Raw genomic sequence first — 21503 nt, forward strand, 5'->3', positions numbered from 1 at the left:
CTCGTGCAAGTACACACAGAGTGTGCATGCAGTGTGTACCCCACCTCTCACTCCAAAAGATCAGCCGTGATGTGTAGAAAATGGAAGTCATCATTTAGGAATCAGTGGCTGGACAAACACCAAGTTCAAATCCATGTGGTATTAACAACGTACATCAAGATGGTCCTTAACAGTCACTTGACTAGTGTTTAATAACTACTTAATGCATAATTTAACCTTATTAATGTCAAATAACGCATAGAAGGCATGCAGTCAGTGCATGTTAAACGTCGAACTGCATGCTGCTGATCCCCCCCATTGGCAGGGTTAGGTATTACACCTACTTCAAAGACGGCGTGGTAAAAGTTTTATTTTTTTGTGCAGAATGTTGTTTTTCGTTGTTTTTTTCCGAAATTTTACACCAGACATCAATGGAAGGCATATTTCATTGCAAAGGATTGTTTTTTTGTTTTTTGTTTTTATTACGCCACCCTCTTCTTTCGTGGCTTCTTCATTGGCCGGCATCTTCCACGCAAACCACATCCTCTCTCTTTCTCGCTCTCTCTCTCTCGCTCTCTCTCTCACACACACACACACATATCCGATCCATTTGAAGAAGAAGAACGGGAGGAGGAGGAGGAGAGTTTAGTCTGGCTTTGTATCGCGGTGAAGACCCTCCGTCCCTGCGTCTGTCCTCCACTTCTCTCGCTCGCTTTCTCCGCGGATGTGACGCCCGTGGCCGGACGCGATCCTGCTCACGTCGTCGTGCTGAGAGGAGAGAGGAGGGGGGGTTCACAGTCACAATAAATAAATAGTGTCTGTCTTCGGTGTGGCTGCTGTCATCATTGCAGTCCAGCGAGCGGAAAGTGGGGGGGGACCGAACCGCGTCTCCATCCCGGGATTTATTGGGTCCAAGTGCGGAGGCTGCAGCACTGGAAGGAGGGGGAAGCAATAACATCACCTCGGAGCTCGCTTTGGACAATGTTTCTGTTGCAGTACACAGGTACATTTTCACAACTTTTGTGTTTTTATGGTCTGCTTGGATGTGAGAAGCTGTCAGCCTCTCTTTTGCTGCAGGACTTGTGTAGACATTGTGATCGCTCATGTGGTTCAAGTTCTAACAGAGATCCCCTTGCTTTAGCATGCATGTGTGTGTATATGTTCTGCTCCAACGGGCGTGGACCAGCAGCTGCTCCTGCTCGGTGGCTGCTGTCATGATGTTGCTTGAGATGATGATCACTCATTTCCAACACATCGTTTTTTCTGCGCAGTAACATCATTGCAGCTTTGTTTCTTCTGTATAGTAAATGTTAGATGTGCTTTCCTGCATGGCAACATAGTGTTATCACACATTGTCCCACCCATAAGGTCTGCTTACACCGTAGTGCTCAAATCCCTGACTCATTTATGCACGAATAGCCACGATTTAAAACGTTTTCTGTGGCCTCGTAGGATGTAGCTACTAACTGTTCGATGTTAATCTACATCAGACGTCCCACCGCCTTGTTTTCCCTAATAAGGGTGTTCAGGTTTTCTGCAGGTTTTGCAATAGAAGTGTTTCTATTAAATCTGACTTAATTATTAGTGCTTCTCGCTGTTCAGTGTTAATCTACGTCAGACGTCCCACAGTCTTGTTGACCCATAAGGGTGTTCGTATGCTTGGTCTCTTGCTGCATGTTTTTTTTAAGAAATGCTTGAATTGAACAGATTCATTTTGACTTAATACTTACTGCTTTGCCCTGTTGAATGTTAATCAACATCAGATGTCCCACAGCCTTTTTGTCCCACAAGGGAGTTCATGCCTGGTCTCTTCATAGAAACGCTTAAATTCAACAGATTGCATTTGACTTAATGCTTGGTGCTCCTCACTGTTAAATGTTAACTCATTCAATCCCAGACATTTTTCAAAAGACAACCCCTTCACTACATTTTAGATGATTTTGACTGAATTTTCAAGGCACACAGTATGTTGTGTTCTATGGCTCTATAAACATGGAACCTACCAAAAGGAAGATTAGACTCTCATCTTTCACCAGGAAAAAAAAAAAAAAATTTGTTTCTAATGTTTTCCATTCTTTAGTAATCAGCGGTAAAACATAGGAAAGTTTCAGGAAAATATCAGTTCCCAACAAGAAAAGGGAGACAAACAGCTTTTTGTGAAAATATACATTTCAAAAATAACTTTCACTTTGACATACATTTTTGGCTTTTGTGACAGCTCAAATATCTAAATAACTATACCACATCATAAACAATACAAAAAAGGGTTGTTTTAATCAAAGTAACAATTTTTTTTTTTTTACAAATACAACATCATGAACTAGTTACAATTTTCACATTTGGAGCTAAACTATGTGTGTGCATGTGCATGCGTTAAAATTTCCCTACAATGCGGAACCTTCTGCACACTACACTTCCTCCTTGCTGTCGAGTGTGTTTTTATATGCAAAAGATTCAGGCTGAGCTCTTATCAAATGCACTTCTGCCATTCTGCTGTTTTTATGGCTTAAAACCGCTCTAAAAGTGACATCTTTTAGTGTACACTTGTGTCATGACCTCCTTTTGCCTCTTGCGCAAAAAAACGTAAGAGATGTATAAATGTCTTTCGTATTGAATGAGTTAATGTACATCAAACGTCCCACAGCCTCGTTGTCCCACAAGGGTGTTCATGCTTGCGGCACACTTTTTAATAGAAATGCTTGAATTGAACAGATTCAGTTTGACATAACACTTGGTGCTTCTTACTGTTGAATGCTAATCAACATCAGACGTCCCAAGGCCTTTTTGTCCCATAAGGGAGTTCATGCTTGGTCTCTTCATAGAAATCCTTGAATTTAACAGATGAAACTGGACTTAATACTTGGTGCTTTTTAGTGTTCAATGTTAAAATACATCAGATGGCCCAACAGCCTTGTTGTCCCATAAGGATGTTCACGCTTTATGCAGGTCTCGCAATAGAAATGCTTGAATTTAACAGATTACATTTGATTTACTACCTACTGCTTCTCTCTACATTAGATGTCCCACAGCCTTTTTGTACCACAAGGGCGTTCATATGCTTGCCGCAGGTCTCTCAACAGAAATGCTTCAACAGAAATGCTTGAATTTTCACATCTTCAAATTGACTCAATGCTTAATGCTGCTCTCTTTTCTGTGTAATCAAAGCTCACAGTGGAGTTCATTGCTATTACTTGTACAAATGGGTTTGGAAAGTGCTTCCTTGCTAAACTGCATCAAGTGCACAATGATCAAACTCTCTCATTCTGCAAATCAGAACCCACGGAAGAAATCTCGAGTGCCTTTGTGCAACCAACACGAAGAGAAACTGCTCCATCAAGATCTTCTGTGATCAATCAGCTTCTATTAGCTTATAGTTAGTGGTGCAGGGGGAGACAGCAGAGGTGGGGTGCTTTTAAAAAGTTGCTTTCTTTGAGAGGACGTCTTGAATATTTCATCTCTGGCAAAAGGATGATAGCGCCGCAGAACAAATGAAAGCTGAATGCAAAGCGGGCGTCAGGAGACTTGGCAGCTTTTCATGGGGAAAATCTCTCCAGTTTTAATTGGTTGATGAGTGACAACTTGTTTTCCAAAACTCTGGCGGTAGCAACTGTCCGTGATTAATAACACAAGTGATGTGGACAAATGGCCAGAAAGCACATTTGTGTGACAGTTGCTTCAATGTGATAGATTTGTTTATGTTTTCTGTCTTTGGAATGTGACATGCGTTTGTGATGCGTTGATTTTACAAGGTTACCACTATACTATTCGTAACACTGTACTTGTCACATTTTAACAGCAAACTATTTTAATATGATTACCAAGGGCCTGTTTAACAGCACCAAACGTAAAAAATCCATATCATCGCCCTCACTTGTTTGCCTCAATTTGACAGAAGCACTCAAACGCTCCATTTTGAATCTCCCCCAAGCTAGATGAGCTCGCACCATGTATACGCCCACCACTAAGTAAAACGCGTGCTTCACTACACATCTTACATTAAAGTAGGGCCGCAACTAACGATTATTTCAATAACCGATTAATCGGTCAATTCTTTTTTTCAATTAATCGATTAATCTTTTTTTTTTTTTGACCCACGTTTTTAATTTCCGCCTCTTTATTCAGAAATAGAAGATTTGAACTGCTAGAGCAAAAGTGCACAAACACCAGGTTGGCGCTTCAATATTCTATTTAAAGATAATTGGTCTGCTTTCATGGATGACTAAGGGAATACAAAAATATTCACATTTGAGAGTCTGAAATCAGAATATAAGACTACCAAAGTAGTTGTCAATTGGGTAAAGGATTAATCATCGATTAATTGTTGCTCTGCCAATGATCCGTCAGTCATCTACAGACCTGGGAGCTGTAAGTTTGATCGTTTTGTTTTTCTTCAGCAAATAGGCTAACCTAGCATAGCAATATTAGCACTGTAGCTCAAACAGTGTATACTGTTTGCAAAACATGGATAAAGTACACAGTCATGCTTTTTGGAGACACCAAAAAAAGTTTGTAAAAAAACAAAATGAAAGTACTCACTTAATAAAACACGTTTGTCATACTGCTGTCATAGATAAACAACTGTGAAATATGAGTGAAGTGAAGTTGTGTGTGTCATCGCCCTATGCTGATAAACGCCTTTCAAAGCCGATCATGAAAACCGATCGCCGTGCGGCGGCAAATCCTACATGTCTGCTAGGTCACGTAAGGCTGCCAACAAGATGACGCATATCTCATTGAGCCTGACACAGGCTACGCCAAACGATGCAAGTGTGTTTGATCACTCCTTTACCAAAATGAGACTATTCTTGCATCTTTGTTTAGACGCTTTGCCTAGCTGACACTGGCTGTACTTTGCATTGGCGGCAGCTAGCCAGCTAGCTAGCAGTTAGCTACAGCTATCTGCCTAGCTTCTGGTCTTTGTGACTTTTTACCCCAGTGACATTTTGTTGGGAAAACAAGCAACGCGGTTAGTTGGGAGCTCGTTTTTGTCCCACGGGGAAGCCACAAGTGGTTATCACGTTCATGTGGTACATACTAACTTTTTCAAGTGTCACGGAGCAACTTTACTCTTTTGTTGTCTTTATACTAATTATGTTTTGTCCTCAAAACACTACCTGTTTGTGGTTGTTGAATGAACATAAACACAGTGTGTCCAGCCTTACGTTGGTGACACGACCACAGAGAGGTCTCCTCCCTCACCAGCTCATTTTGAGTAGCTCACAAAGGAAGGGTGTAAGAATATTTGCTTCAACTCTTAGTAGTTTTTTTATTATAACTGTTGAATTCAGACATCATGCCTTTTATATAACGACAAATAAGCACAAAATAGCATAAAGACAATGGGGCCACAGTGTTTTAGAGTGGAGATCTGCCTGATAAATAAAGTAGTGTACAATTTAAATGTTGCCGGTCATAAAGCTCTATAGTGATACAAGTTGGAGACCCCTGCAACCTGGATACTGAATTTATTCAATTAATCCACGTGATCGGTATCGGCGAATCTCGCTCATGGTGATCAGTATCGGAATCGGCAGCATAAAACCGTGATCGGAGCATCCCTAATATATAACAAACAACAGAAATTCATCCACAACTGAAACATCACAATGGAGAAAGCATTGGAGTGGAAGCATTGGAGTGAACGGCACTCCTCCAGTCCCAAAAGAAGTGAAGAAAATTGTAAATACTAGTAAATATTTCGACATTTTAGCACACGTCTAACACAGGAAATGTGCCTTTCAATGTTATTTTTCACAAATAAAATAACAAGATTAACATGTGTTTTGATGTTATGGGCGCTTTAAAACTACAGACACACGAAACGGTGTGTGTTCCCAGTAGGGCGGGGGTGTCAAACTCGTGCCATGGACGGCCGAGACACTGCAGGTTTTCTTTCCAACCAGACACTAAAGCAGGTGATTTTAATGATCAACACCTTCAGTTTGAGGGAAGGAGCTCATCAATTAAATCACCTGCTGAAGAAACTGGTTGGAGAGAAAACCTGCAGCGTCTCGGCCCTCCAGGGCACGAGTTTGACACATGTGCAGTAGGGCTTACTAAAAGCACTTTTAAACGCCACACTTCCTAATACACTAATGAAGCCACTGCATTTTGACCTTCACGTATCAATCACTGTCTGTTCAGCGACAATACAGCTTTATTGTCAATCATGCGCGGGAAACATAACATTATCCAAGCTTGTTGATTATTAAAATACTTGTAAAATAACGATTGACTCATGTCTTGACCATCCTGTCTCGTCTTCAAAGCAAATTAAAAGGGGGCCGTGTGGTCTCACGAGGAAGTGATGGGCAGTTCTGGCAGCAATTGGAGATACTTGGTTTCTAATATCATGTTTTTAACTTTTCTTTCATAGTTTTTTTTTAGCTACATCCAAATCGAGCTGCTTTTCATGGAACATTGGCAGTTTTTCTTGTAAAATGATAGTCTTTTTATTTTCCACTGACTAAACACTGAGTTCTCATTGCAGCCGAGTCCTTGGTAGGCAGTTAAATGTGGGCTCATGTAGAATCTGCAGTGTCTTAATGCCTCAGTAGCATAAACAACTTGACACGGTTGGGATTCTCCAAGTTGCTGGAAACAACAGGACTCAGTTGGGTCTCTTTTGGCTTTCTTCCATTGATCAAATGCGCACTGCCGCAGCTGGACTTGCATGTTCCTCAGTCCTCTTGAAATTAGAATAAAAGACACTGTATGTGAAGTAGGAAGTTGTCAGTCAGTGACGATAAATTGCGCTTTTCGCCCCATCACTCCATTTCCCTCACACGCCAGCAGTCAAAGGCTGTCGATGTAATAATTTGATTGTTTTCTTTTTGCCTCGCCACTCTTTAATCTCCTTAGCATGTTAATGCCAAGCTGTGATTGTTGTTTATTTCTGCACCTATTGCTCGCTTGTACATGCCCCGAAGCAAGCCTGTTATACAATTGCTTTGGTAATAAATTACAGGAGCTGGCGCTAACATCTTGGTGGCATCAACCGGTTGAAGAGAAGTGTAATAGCTCGAGTGTGAAGTTAAAGATCCCTCTGAGGATCCATCGGGCTTGCTGTAGCCGTCCTGCCCGAATCGCTAAGAAAGCTTGGCAGCCTGATGACAAGAAGTGCGTAGGGTAGGTTGAGGGGCGCTGCAGCCGTATCACTGACAGAGCTCTTCATTCCTTAATCGCTTTGGTGATAAGCAACCATGCGGGGAACCTTGAAATAGGAACTAAGGACCCAAAGCAAGCGCAAGTTCAGGAGCTTCCATAAGAGACGGCCGTCAGCCTGGATCGCGGCCACCTGCCTGCCTGCCTGCCTCCCTCGCTGGCTTTGTTAAAACCCACATGTTTTTTGTTGCTTTTTTTAAAATTCCACCCCCCCATGATATTTTGCCCTATGTTAAGTTTACTGTACAGATGTTGGCTTCATCTGTTCCCGCAAATATTTGCTCAAACAAAGTTGCCATTTGGAAGAAAAGAGTGACTGCAGTTGCAGTTTGTTGGCAGTCCGTGATTGACTGGGAGCTCCACGCTGCTCCACAGGGGTGTCCAAAGTGCGGCCCTGGGGCTATTTGAAGCCCGCAGCTTGTTTTTCATTGGCCTGTGGCACATTGTAGAAATAAAATGAAAAACCAAAACAATCCAGCAAAATTTGGAAAAATGGAGCAAAAAGGCAAAATGTTTGTTGAATTCAATACTGTAGCGTTTTTCACCTCAGTAACCCAAAATGGAGCCAAAGAAAGTTTCAAGTGCCAGCATTTTTATAACGAGGGTGAAAAACACTAGTTAATTGAATTGAATTCAAGAAATAATCGGACAGGCAGATGGTGTCCATGTGGTGTTTCGCTGCCACATGGTGTCTCTGGGAGAACTCACATTAAAAATCAAGTCTTTGGTGAAGTTAAAAGTAACCTTAAATGTCAATTTCTCGATTTCATGCATCATTTATGTGCATTTAGAATTGTTTTATGACATTTTTGAGAGTCAACCGCTGATGACATCATAGACAGGCATGTAGCTGACTTCCGGTTCCAATTGCCATTTTGTTAGCAAGCTAGCTTCTTTGTTAAAAGCTAAGGAAATTTTGTGCTAAATATACATTGAGAGTACAGTTGGGCTCACGCAGTGGATTAATACCACAAGACGTGTGGCGTATTGTATGCTAACCGGAAAATGTGTGTAAACGGATGCAAAATTTTGGTGTAAATTTTCGACGTTAACTGAAAAACACGCTAACGGACTTGAGGGGCGGACACTAACCGAGGTTCTATCATCCATCCTTTTTCTATGCCGCTTCTCCTCATTAGGGTCGCGGGGGGTATGCTGGAGCCTATCCCAGCTGACCTCGGACGAGAGGCCGGGTACACCCTGGACTGGTCGCCAGCCAATCGCAGACCGAGGTTCTAATGTACCTAAATGAACGCCTAAGTCAAGCACAATGTTAAAGAACACATGAAGGACATAAAGTACAGCAATAAAAGCAGCCTTTCTATGTCACTATACTGCTTAGCTAATACTGCCACTTAAAGAGAATCAGCCACCCTGGCAGTTATGTATGCTGTTAGAGTTTTCTGATTTCCGAGTGTCTGCGAAATTGACATGAGTCCTGACTGTGTGTGTGGGTGCCGGAAGGACGGTTGAGTTTGCTGATGTTGTTTTGGCACGTTTATTCATCCTTTATGATGGTTGCGACGGTGCGGCCAATATCGAGCACAGTGTATTCCACTGTAGCTAGTTCTCGTGCAAGTCACATGATTGCAGACTTTGAATTAAGGGAGCCTGTGTGTAACCACGAAGCGCTGTAAACTGAGGAGCACCTGTAGTTGTAAATTAAAACACAAGACGTGTTTACGCGACATCCTTGATATGACAAAACACTGCTGCTTTTAAGGATTGACTGCAAAAACGCAAGTCAGCAATGTTCTATATGGAAAGAGTAATCTGATGTTTTGTGGTGTCGTCTACCAAAATGTTGTCAATCCCAAGTCTGAACTGAATTTTGAACAGATTTGGGACAACAGTTGAACAGCTCTGCCTTTTGTCGTTTTTAGGCTTCACAATGAATTGTGAACCCCATGAACTTACTTGCACATCAGTGAACTAATTGGAACCAGGTGCACTGCTCAATAGAGGGAATTGTATTTGACATGACGACCGGCTGACAGATATCTTGTGTATTGACTGACATATTGCTCTTCTTGCATTAGAAGATCTTGGTTAAGGTGGTGCTCTCATATAATATGGGGTTAATCATAATTTGGCATCATTTTCGTAGGCTGCTGTATTCCTAGTCACACAAGACAGGTATGTCTTTTGGATGTTTTTTTTTTTTTTTTTTTAACAGCTCAGCGTGCACCGCGCAAGGGGGTAGGAAACCGACATTCCTCATGTTTGACAAGCCAAATAAATCTTCCCGCGACTCACTTGCGGGTGGCGATGCAGTTTTATGTGCCACTAACTGACAGGCGCCTTCAAAATATGAGTGAATGTGTCAGGTATGTACAGAAAATGGGAAATACAGTACATTTAAGGGGGAGAGGTGACATCGGTAGCTTCTTTTCCAAATTAAAAACTGCTTAGTATTGACTCGAACATAAGACAAAGAAGTAAATTTTTTCCCCCTTAGAAAAAGACAGGTCATCTTATATTTGGGGTCTTGAAATTTATACATGCAAACCAGCAGGTGGTGCAAAATGGCTTCTCCCCAAGCGAGTCTTGTCTTGTCAATCACACTCATGCACCAGTGGCCTCGAGAGATGACCCGATAGTGGGGATAGATTGACAGATAATGGTGCTCAATGACGCAGTCATCTGTGAAGGTTAAATTGTTTATTACCAAAGCTTTTTTAAACTGAAATTATGTAACGAAATTTGATCATTTTGCCGCCTTGATAAATTGACATGTGCATACATGCCCGTTTGTTTTCCTCGTCTGTACCACACAGGCTGGATGACAAGAGGGTTCATGCATGTGCGCATTGGTTCCATAGTGGAATGAACAGAGAGCCTGAACCCTCCTGTCAGCCTGTTTGTCCCCCAGTACGTGGAGGTGGGGCTACTAGTGAGTGGATACACAGAGTGTTAGCAAGCAAACGCTAATATGACCGAAGGCACAAAAACCATGGTTTCTAAGTCGAGTGTCCCGGTGTGGAGGTGCAGCAGAGCCGTCGTCCCGACAGTCAACGCTTACTGAGGCGTTTGATCGGCAAAATAAATATAAAACGAAACCACGCTTACAGACATTGTCGCTCGCTACATTGCAAAAGCAATGCAACCTTTCAACACGGTTGAAAAGCCAATATTCCGGGTAATGTTATCAATGTTTGACAGATAGTTCGCATTGCTAATTGCTACAATAATTTGTGGGACAATTATCGTCCAGCAAAATTTGTTATGCCGACAGGCCTATCTGCTTTTTTTTTTTTTTTTTTTACTTGATTTTATGCTGAAAATTTCATTGAATCAAAATTTGTAAGCAAACTGTATGTGTTTAAAAATGTAGTTTGTTAAAATGCGGTATTGTAAAATTCAGTTTATAAACATTTTGTGCATTTAAATTTGATGTTTCAAAATTCATATATGCACACTTCCGGGAAATTATGACCGAATCAATCGAGTACGTCAAGAGCCAGCCAATCTCGTGTGGCGCTGCCCACAGCTTCCACTTTGTTAGGTTTTCCTCAGCTCTCCTCTGTTTCGGTTTATATCTAAAGTTACTTGGTAAACTTGTTTCGTAAAGTACGCGGCGCATTTGACAAGACGGCGCTGTGCAGGCTTGTGTTGCGTCACAGTCACTTATGCAACTCAGTTGGGGTAGCATGACCTCTTTTTTCTGTGAAATGTATTTTTGTCTTATTCCATGAAGTCATCATAAAACAGGCGTGCTGCAACAATATAAGAATTTTGTTCATTTTAAGTTGGCAGAACACAGACAGTGGTAACAGTGACCTGCATTGACGGGCCACAACATTAGGTACACCTGCACAGTACAAGAGCTGCATCAAACATTCTGCCTGTATGGCCATCATACTACATTATATACATAAGCGTGGTAAAATATTACACCCCTCTCAATGTGTTGCGGTATGAATGTCGCAATCTTAAACTTGTTTCGTTACGTACGCGGTGCATTTCACAAGACAGCTGCATACGGCTCGCGCGTCAGTCACTGCCATTTTTTTTTCTTTTTTCGTCTGCTTGCTTCTAATTTGGCTGGTGATATAAAGTCAGTAGGAAAATTTGCTTGCGGTGCTTTTGGGAAAAATACAATGAACAAGGCTGACAGATTATTTTGCTATTTGCCATCAGTGGATGTTTGCATGAATCACCAACTTCACACAGATCATTAAAAAAATAATTAAATGATAAAGCCTTACAGATCACTTACACACGTACACAGTACACATATAGCTGAATAATAAACAATAAATATAGCAATTTATGTCAATTTCAGACTTAAAATAATGTATTGATTTATGCCCCACCCACTTAGAGTACAGATACGGATAATTTAGATGGGTGGACAGATACAGATACAGATAGTGGTGTACTCCCTCATCCCTAGTACCGACAATTTTCAACATGTTTGACTGCTTGTTCAAGGCACACGGAATATTACAGTAAGTTCTATTGCTATATAAACATCTACCTTTTTCCGTTCTTTAGGAATTAGCAGTAGAACATAGGTAAGTTTCAGGTAAATGTCAGTTCCCGACTAGAAAAGGGGGGAAAAAACAGCTTTTTGTGAAAAGATGCATTTCAAGCATAACTTTGAAAATAAGCTCCGCATTTGCATAACAACAAAACATCAAAGTCAAATAAATTCTGTATAACAGGGGAAGTGTATCTCACACTTTCCCCTGGGAGAGCAAATCTGTTGAGCACGTAAGAGCATTTAGATCAACAATACTATCTGCCCTAATGGCTGGACAGGACAAAAAACACAAATATTTTTTGCTTTTGTGACAGCTCAAATATCTAAACAACGATACCAACATAAACAACACAAAAAGGGGTCGTTTTACATCAAAATAACAATTTATTTACATGTATAATACCATGAACTATTTACAATTTTCACATTAGGAGCTGAACTATATGTGCACGCATTAAACTTACCCTACAGTGTGTAACCTTTTGCACACTACACTCCTCCATGCTCTCTCACTTCCTTCTTCCTGTCATGTGTGATTTTTCCATTCACATGATCCCCACCGAGCTCTTGTCAAATGCACTTTTGCCATTTTGCAGCTGTTTTTATACCTTAAAATTGCTCTGAAGCAGAAAATGCATTAGAGGAGAGTTGCGTCATCACCTTTTTTTTTGCCTCTCGCGTAAAAAAAAAAAAAAAAGTAAAAGACCTATAAATACGTAGCTGGGATTGGGTATTAAGGTCTACGTCTTTGGTGTTGAATGAGTTAGTGTTGAATCCTACTTCGTGGAAATTCACTTATCACTGTCTGGTCTGGAACCAATTAACTGTGATAAACGAGGGACGGCTGTACCTGGGTGACAAAGTATTTAACCTTCAGTCGTATTCCTCACAAAACTAATGCTACAGAAATTGACTTTGTGCTGAAAATATACTGTTTTTGTTGCTAACAGCCACTGATATTGAAAACACGCCTTTCATTATGTCTTACAAAGATCGGTTGTCTTATATTCACGGCCGACTGACAATCTTTAGAAGTCAATCATGTTTCACCCAAGACAGATGTTTCAGAGAAAGTACTGGTTTGGTTGCTATAATCCAGAATGTAGCGCTTCCAGGAGTGTCCTTTACAATTTACCAGTCACTGAAATTGAAAACATGCTAATTGTCTTTGGTTGTGTCTTAAAAAAAACACATTTTTGTCTTGAAATAGAGGGGTTGTCTTATATTCACGGGCATCTTCTGGACTGATCAGTCATATTTCAGCCAAAACAAGATAACCAGAGGGACTTAAAAGCAAATTTTTAGTTGCTGTAATCCAGCGTGCAGCGCTTCCTGTAGTGTCCCACTTCATTGTGCAATTTTGTGCCTACCTGGCAGGGTGCCAATTCTCCAGAGACGAAGTGCACTATATTTTTTTTTCTTTTTTTTTTTTCGGTGGCATTGCTATCTTATACAGTACTAGCAATTTTTTAAAAAAGGCAAGAAATAGTATGATGGATCACCGTGTGGATTTAGGCCACCACTGATACACATTACAAGTTACCCGTGTCCACTGCTGTTTCAGGGAATGCGCCACAAAAAAATAATTTAATACTTTCACCGCGGGGTGATAAATGGGCCCACAAAGTTTTATTCTGCTTTAAATACAATAAAAGGTAAGCACTGGCCATACTGTGTGTTGCAGGAGAGACTATGACATGTATTAGTGTTGCCACCCTCCTAATGCGTTCTAACATTGGATGTTCACAGCACACACACCGTCCCTCGAATGAAACACAGCAGACATGGTTCTGGCTTTTTTAACCAGCTCCGTCTTTGTTGTTTGCACGTTTTGTGTCAGCCTAATGAGCTTTCGCAAGATATTTTAAGCACGGCGCCGAATGTTTCATTTAAAGAGCCTCTGCATTCATATTGATTGTGAGTGTCCCGTCAATATTAGAGTTTGCAAACTGAACCTGCTCACAAATTGAGGAAGAGAGTGTTGAAGACTTAACTGGCAGTAGCTGCTTTTGAAATATCACAAGCAACTCAGTCTACTATATCTCTGCATGCGCTTTAAAATGCTGCTAGTACTCAGCTGTACTTAGCCTGCTTGCTGCCGTACTCCAATGAATTCATCAGTGATATTAATGCTGGCTGAGCAGTTTGCTCCTGAACAATATGACAACATTGGTTCCCTGTTGTGCAGCAAATCATGTTATTCAACGACTAATGAGCTCAATGAGAGCTATATTTTACATTACACTTTCTCATGGACTCTAAATGATTAAATTAAAACAAAAAAAAAATATTTGTACACGATATAATGAGTCTTCACATTTCAGAAATAACAGCTTATGCCCAATTCTAGCCTGCTTCCTTTAACATGGTGTCCTTTTTGCATCCATCCATCCATCCATCTTAGCTACATCCATCCAACTATATAGCTATAGTATAGTTAGACTAATTACTATAATCAGTTATTTAGGTCACCTGACAGACACATAATAAGCGAGGGAACAGGAAGTTTTTGGAGAGATACTGTCAATCACTGTTAGTAAGTGTTGCGTTATAAAGTGTATGCAAGGTTTACTTAGAGGAATTAATTTGTGTTTGTAATTGATATTTACCGTAATTTCCGGTGTGTAAGACGCTACTTTTTTCTCACGCTTTAAACCCTGCGGCTTATACAGTGATGCAGCTAATTTACAATACGGTCACGTTTTAATCTCCCGACATCTCAAATACTTCAGAACAGCCATTTTGTGCTACATGCACACACTAAGAAATGCATATGATGCAGCTTACAAGTTAAAGGCTTGCTACTGTTGCTCAAGTCTGCCAGTGGATCCCGACAGCGTGGACCAGTGTCAAAAAGTCCACTATCATCAACTGATTTCGAAAGGCTGGACTACTGTGTGATGGACAGCACCCGCTCAAGGGCTAATTTGCCTCGAGACGAAAGTAACACTGAGAGTGACAACGAAATAGGGAGACGACAACACAACAAAGTTTGTGACGAAGGAATTATGAGGCTGTTGAATTCCGACAGCGATGAATGACTTTTTGGGTAGGCTACCGTTTAACCAGCCGTGTTGTACGCACTGTTTGGGGGAAGAAAAAAAACATGTATTTAACTAAGTTAAAATCTTTCTGTTTACTAAATATCCCATGTTGCAATGTGGACACCCACAGTTTATAGACAAGTACGGCCTATATATGTACAAATCTGTTTTTCTCTTTAAATTTAGTGGGTGCAGTGTACACATCCCGTTGCGCTCAATAGTCTGGAAATGACAGACATTTTATCGCTCCTTTTGTACTTGGCAGCCAGGCAAACCCTTTTCTATGTTGCAGTAAGTTCACTTTTCTGGATCTATGGTTATCATCAAACATTTTCTCTGTGCCATCACTGGTATATTTCTTATAAAAAAAAAACAAAACAAAACAAAGCAAAAGTATCATGAGATTGGCCAACGTGATAAATGATCTTTGTGAAATTCTTGAGTTTTTGATATGGGATATCCAAAACCGCCCAGCGCCTCATTACCTGTACGGATATAGGCAGCAGCTCTTCCCACAAACTGATCTCATGTAATGAATGAACGCATTATGCTTTCTTTTAGTCGGGTGAAACTAAACGCATTTTACAAATAAACATTGTGCAAAATGAGACAAATACTGAAATATGCAGTAGAGGTTAGGTTAGGGAAAAAGTGCCAAAATGTTGCGAGTGAGGTGTGATATTAGATTAGAAGTATTAAAGGAAGACGCCTTACTCCCCTCTTGCATAACCAGCGCTTTACAGTCATTTCACATTGCATATTTATAATCCGAAGGCAAAACTTGAAAATAATTGCAGACCACGAACATACTGATCGTGTTGCTCTGTGGATCTTGCTGCAGTTTGATGAGGTGTCACTGAAAAACCAATACGGAATGATCGTATTTTATGCCAATGTCGGTTGATAATACTCTAAATATTCAAATTATGATTTTTACCATTATTAGAACCCTCAAGACATGAAATAACACCCCCATAATCACCTTTACACTCATATTACCCAATATAGTAGATATAATCAGCGAAAATAAGCCATTAAGACATAAATAAGACTCGTTCTCGTATGTGTTTCAATAAATGTCTTCTGGACATGTAGACAGGAAGTGACGTCGGGGATTCAGAGTTAAGCTTTAGCTGGAGTACGGCCAAAACAGTAGCCCGTGTTGTTGTTATGATGATGATGACTATTATTATTATTATTATTATTATTATTATTATTATTATTATTAGTGTCATTATGTTATTATTGTGCCTGTTGTGAGATAAATAATTATAAAACAATGAACCTTTAATACAAAAGGATCAAGTCTGGTGCGTGGTACTAGTGACACCTAGTGGCCAGTGTAAACCACAGTTCAGCAACATCTTGTATTGTTTTAAACTCTATTTTGTATTTTAGTTATTTAGAAAATGTTTGTGCTTGAAAATGCTTAATTTAGGCCAGGAATACGTCTTTGGCATCCGTCAGTCCCGGAAGACTGGATCTGCGCCTTGAGCTGGAATAGCGGGATTACGACACTTTTGTTTGTGGCTGTATAGCTCGATACGCAAGTGGCAGTCACGGTTGCAGATGTAGGTGCTTGGTTTTGGTGTCTTTTCCAATGCATTTTTTCGAGCCAGTCGTTTTTCATCGGCTGACTGACGGAGTCGCTCCTCTCCGCTTCTGAGTCCGTTTTTCAGCTCATGACTCCAGCGGTTTCGGTCGTCTGCAGTTTCCTCCCAGTTGCTTGCATCCAAACCCAGAGCTTTCATGTCTCTTTTTCACAGATCTTTGAAGCGGAAATGCATTCGGCTTCGAGCTCGTTTTCCGGATGCAAGCTCTCCGTATAGTATATCTTTCGTTATTCTTCCATCCGCCATCCGATGGACGTGTCCCACCCAGCGAAGACGGCGCTCATGGATCAGGTTGAATAGGCTTGATAAATTTGCACGGGAGAGTACCTCGTTGTTGGTGATACGGTCGCTCCATTTGATGTTGAGAATACTCCTCAGCATACAGAGATGAAAGGCGTTGAGCCGTCGCTCTTGCGAGGCATATAGACACCACGTCTCACTGCCGTACAGCAAGGTACTGAGGATGCATGCCTTGTATACAGCAATCTTCGTGTGTCTTTATAGCTTTCGGTTTAATCATACCTTCTGCGATGGTTTCCCGAATATTCCCGAATATTTCCCGATAATTTGGATCCAAGGTATGTAAACTCGTGAACCACATCGAGTGGGTGTTTTTTGTTATTTATCGTGGGTGGGTTTGCGTTGCCTTGGTACATTACTTTGGTCTTCTGCCGGCTGATGTTGAGATTGCAGGCTTTGTTGAAGATGTTGAGCATTGATTGTAATTCCAATTCCGAGTGGGCTACTAACGATGCATCGTCAGCAAACAGCATTTCACTGATGGATACTTTTCGGATCTTGGATTTTGCGCTCAAACGTGATAAGTTGAACAGCTTGCCAGTTGACCTTGTATGGAAGCAGATGCCATAGTTCCAGCTGCCGAAAGCATACTTCAACATTACTGCAAAATACAGGTATATGTTGAACAGGGTAGGAGCAAGCACACAGCCCTGTTTTACTCCACGGCTGATGTTGAATGGTTCTGAAAAACACCCGTCAAACTGGATAGTAGCTTTCATGTCGGTATGGAAGGATTTAATGATTTGCAGCATTTGAGGGGGGCACCTGATTTCCTTGAGAACTTGGAACAGTCCTTCACGGCTAACTGTGCCAAAAGCTTTTGTCAGGTCGATGAATGCGATACAAAGCGGTTTGTTTTGCTCTCTACATTTCTCCTGTAACTGCCTGAGAGAAAAGATCATATCAATCGTGGAGCGTCCGGGTCTGAAACCACATTGGGATTCAGGATAGATCCTTTCCCCGAGAACAACACGTGCGAATGCTTTGCCTATGACGCTGAGCAACGATATCCCACGATAGCTGTCGCAGTCGCTTCGGCTACCTTTGTTTTTATACAGTGTCACTATTTTGCTATCCTTCATATCTTGAGGCACTTCTCCTTCTTCCCAACAGCGATAGAGAATCTCATGGAGCTGTTGATTCTTAAATATGCATTTTTGGACTAATAGACTGTAGTCAACCACGTAACAATACTTTTACGTTACGTAATAATTTTTTGAAAAAATGCTATAGAGTGAGGGAGCAAGGGACGACTGTACTGGACCTCCTAATTTTTCAGGTAACCTTGTATATTTGTCCCGGAAATGTTGGTTGAATCACTTTTGGAGTGTTCAACACCCACTGTAGATCTTCTGACTGCAGGCTTTGAGACTAAATCCAATTTTTAAAAGTGTTTTCCAAATGGAAATCATTTTCCAAACTGTAAGGGCTTAATTGGGGACATGTGCCGAATATATCTCTGATAGCTTGGGAAGTCCTTGTCATAATATACAACTCCTGAGGACTGTTTCCACCTGGCTGCATGAACATGTTGCGCTTTTCTTCCATGGAGAGAATGGAGAAAGCAGACATTATGGTTGAGCGGGGCCAGACCTGGGAACACGGGGAGTTCAGAGATTTTGCTTGTTTGGAAAACTGCCATCTCTCCTATGTAATTGAGACGGAGAGCACAGATTTATGTAGCTATTACTTTAGGATGAAGAAATGGCTTCAGGACGGAAACAAAATGTATGGGAATGAAAGGCCGGGGTCTTACAAAGAATGCATTATTAACAGCTGGTGGTGGTGGGGGGGTTTCTGTAGGTTGTCTGCTTTTTAGGGCATTTTGCGTCTGAGTGAAGGCTCAAACATAACATTTGGCTCGTTCAATATGTCTGCTTGAGCACTTCCCTATTTGTAACCATCTGTTAGGCCTTCTGTAGGAAAGAAGCTGGGAGGTAACTCAGGAATTTTCCATTTTTTTTTAATTACATCAACCACCTCATAACACATAGGCATCTTCACTGTGCACAACTTCTCATAGCTCAGGGATAAATAAGCCATCCTGAATGTCTAAAAGGTGGGGTGTTGGAGCTCAAAGGAGGCCCCTGTGCAGGCGTGCATGTTTACAGCAGCCTAGTTTGCTCAAGTAAGACCATCACTGCACTCGGCACATCTTTCAGCCCAGTGTTGGTTTTCCCAGCCCCCATGCCACTTTCCTCGGAACTGGCGGTCGGCACTTAGGAGAAGATGATCTGACACTAGTTTGGACGTGCGCAATTTTGTGTTCTTTTAAATTACAGCTCTACTCTGGACCATTTGGAACACTGCCTGAGGTCAACCTTTGGCTGAACTGAAGAACCAGACGCCCCTCTGGCTTGGTGGCTTTGAAGAGATGATAAAAAACATCTTCACGGTGCTTTAGTTGTAATTTCCATCCATTTTCTGTGGCACATATCATGAGAACAGTCACAGGTCGTATAATATTTACACCCAAAGGAAGTTTAGAGTCTCCAGTCAACCTATTACACATGTTTTGAGCATACCTTTGATAATACACGACAGGTTTGCTGAAGGCAACTGAGTCCATGAATACCACTTTTTTTTTTAGGCATTTTTAACTGTCTTAAGTGTAAAGAGAAGTTAAGCACTGTCATACAAAGCTACTATTGATTTGAAGACTCTTCAACAAGCACAGCATATATGGAAGTTGAAGAAGACTGATTTGTTGACTTTATGCTGGGCTTTGGGTTTTTTGGACTTTTTTTTTTTTTGAACATCGCTCCTCACTCACGCCGTTTCATGGTTGACGATGCCCTATTATTGGTCAAAAAAATATTGAAAAACAAGTTATGTGCAGTATTCTGGCCACTGGGTGTCAGAAATGAATAGATGGATACTTTATTAATCTCCAAGAGAAATTCACATGTCACCTTCTCATGTTATGACATTAGATTACCTTCACACTGCATGTAGTCAGCCATGGCATGTCCGACACAACATAGTTGTCCTCCCATTCCATGTGGAAGTGGTAAGGTTTTGGCTTCTTACTCTGTCCTTCTTCCCCACTCCGCTTGAAATACTTTCTTAGAATGCAGTAAATATATTGGAGGTTCGCAAGCTTGCTCATAGTTACAGTTATGGCCGTCTTTTGTGTCACGGCAGAGATCCCATAGCCTGCGCATTACAGTTGAGCAATGTGTTATAATAATAGGAGTGTAAAAGTGTTATTTGTAGTGTATATGGTGTATGTATAGTGTTTATGGTGTATGTATAGTGTTAAGGGTATGTAAGTGTATAGGGGTGTTATTTCATGACTGCAGGGCTCAAATAATGGTAAAAATCTTATATAGAAAGTCATAAACGGGTTTTCTGTACTCCTGACTACGAAAATCTTTCATATATTAATAATAAATCAGCTACAGGGATTCACATCTCAATCTTAGTTTTTAATTATTTATTTATTATGTGTCTGTATATGTACAGTCAGAGCTACAGTTTTAGCACAGCACAATGCCACAGATCTCGCAAGATTTCAGCGAGCGTGCAATTGGCATACTGACAGCAGGAATGTCAGTATGCCGTCTCCAAAGGGTTTTCAGAGAATTTGGCAGTACATCCAACCAGCCTCACCAGCACAGACCACGTGTAACCACACCAGCCCTGGACCTCCACATCCAGCATGTTCACCTCCAACATCGTCTGAGACCAGCCACTCGGACAGCTGCTGAGACAATCGGTTTGCATAACAAAATAATTTCTGCACAAACTGTCAGAAACCGTCTTAGGGCAGCTCATCTGTATGCCCGTCGTCCTCATCGGGGTTTCGACCTGACTCCAGTTTGTCGTCGTAACTGACTCGAGTGGGCAAATGCTCACATTCGATGGCGTCTGGGACGTTGTAGAAGTGTTCTCTTCACGGATGAATCCCGGTTTACACTGTTCAGGGCAGATGGCAGACAGCATGTGTGGCGTTGTGTGGATGAGCGGTTTTCTGATGTCAGTGTTGTGGATGGAGTGGCCCATGGTGGCGGTGGGGTTATGGTATGGGCAGGCATCTGTTATGGACAAAGAACACAGGTGCATTTTATTAATGGCATTTTGGATGCACAGAGATACTACAACAATATCCTGAGGCCCATTGTTGTGCCATACATCCAAGAACATCACCTCATGTTGCAGCAGGATAATGCACGGCCCCATGTTGCAAGGATCTGTACACAATTTTTGGAAGCTGAAAACGTCCCAGTTCTTGCAGGGCCAGCATACTCACCGGACACGTCACCCATTGAGCATGTTTGGGATAATCTGGATGGGCGTATACGACAGCGTGTACCGGTTCCCGCCAATATCCAGCAACTTCGCACAGCCATTGAAGAGGAGTGGACCAACATTCCACAGGCCACAATCAACTCTATGCGAAGGAGATGTGTTGCACTGCATGAAGAAATGGGTGGTCACATCAGATACTGACTGGTTTTCTGAGTCCCCAGATCCCCCTTGTTTGACTTTTGAAGCATAGTTTATAAAGAAATGTAGGTTGACCAGATTGGGCCTGTTGATTAGAGACCACTGAATCTAATTCTCTGGTCTACTCTTTTATGTCTGGCATTTCATGACAAACTGAGAAATTCTTTGTCACGAATGTGGTTGAGCGCAGTTGCCAGGAATAATTTCCCTGTACTCATTTCCTTGTGTCATATTTCTCCCTTCCTTTATCAAAGCTCTCCCGCTTTCCTTTTGGCCTCGTTTCCATCAACGTAGTTATTTGGATGATCTGCCCTAAATGCTGAATGTCAATCACTGGCGAGGCCGTGGCCTTAAGGACACGGCACTGACAACAGCTGAATTAACATCATGGCACTGAACACAGCCATTACAGACAGGGACGTAATTGGATTTACAAATCAGCTTGTGGCTCTCGGTTTATAGTGGCAC

The 21503-nt window shown here is 41.4% G+C and overlaps 2 protein-coding genes across 8 annotated transcripts in view; one reads left to right on the plus strand and one right to left on the minus strand.

Moving 5' to 3' along the window:
• Window positions 1-21503, plus strand: part of enox2 (ecto-NOX disulfide-thiol exchanger 2) — a 246205-nt gene that overhangs the window by 70200 nt on the left and 154502 nt on the right. For 2 of the 5 annotated variants that reach the window (XM_054792443.1, XM_054792441.1), the window contains exon 1: window positions 565-982. The exons of the other annotated variants lie outside the window; for them this stretch is intronic. Coding sequence is in view for 1 of the 2 variants with exons in the window: in XM_054792441.1 (XP_054648416.1) it covers window positions 961-982 (22 nt within the window). In the remaining variant the exon portion in view is untranslated. Of the gene's footprint in view, window positions 1-564; window positions 983-21503 lie in introns of those variants that run through there. 5 annotated transcript variants of the gene reach the window in all.
• LOC129190083 (uncharacterized) lies at window positions 20042-20999 on the minus strand. 3 transcript variants are annotated; one of them, XM_054792445.1, is made up of 3 exons: window positions 20839-20999; window positions 20445-20623; window positions 20042-20289 (listed from the first exon to the last, which is right to left on the minus strand). In XM_054792445.1, the coding sequence occupies exons 1-3, from the start codon at window positions 20957-20959 to the stop codon at window positions 20164-20166; spliced, it is 426 nt and encodes a 141-aa protein (XP_054648420.1). In that variant the 5' UTR covers window positions 20960-20999; the 3' UTR covers window positions 20042-20163. The 3 variants fall into 3 exon arrangements, with proteins under 3 accessions (XP_054648420.1, XP_054648421.1, XP_054648419.1); XM_054792446.1 differs by having other exon boundaries at window positions 20736-20999; XM_054792444.1 differs by having other exon boundaries at window positions 20042-20623.

Source organism: Dunckerocampus dactyliophorus, chromosome 11, assembly GCF_027744805.1.
Source record: "Dunckerocampus dactyliophorus isolate RoL2022-P2 chromosome 11, RoL_Ddac_1.1, whole genome shotgun sequence".
In the NCBI taxonomy this organism is placed as follows: Eukaryota; Metazoa; Chordata; class Actinopteri; order Syngnathiformes; family Syngnathidae; genus Dunckerocampus; species Dunckerocampus dactyliophorus.

Bases quoted from the DNA above. Each gene is read 5' to 3' on its own strand.
- LOC129190083 (XM_054792444.1), bottom strand. From the start codon at position 20,959: ATGTTGGTCCACTCCTCTTCAATGGCTGTGCGAAGTTGCTGGATATTG. The intron at 20,624-20,838 runs GTGAGTATGCTG...TGTCCATAACAG, and splicing joins CTCAATGGGTGACGTGTCCG to ATGCCTGCCCATACCATAAC.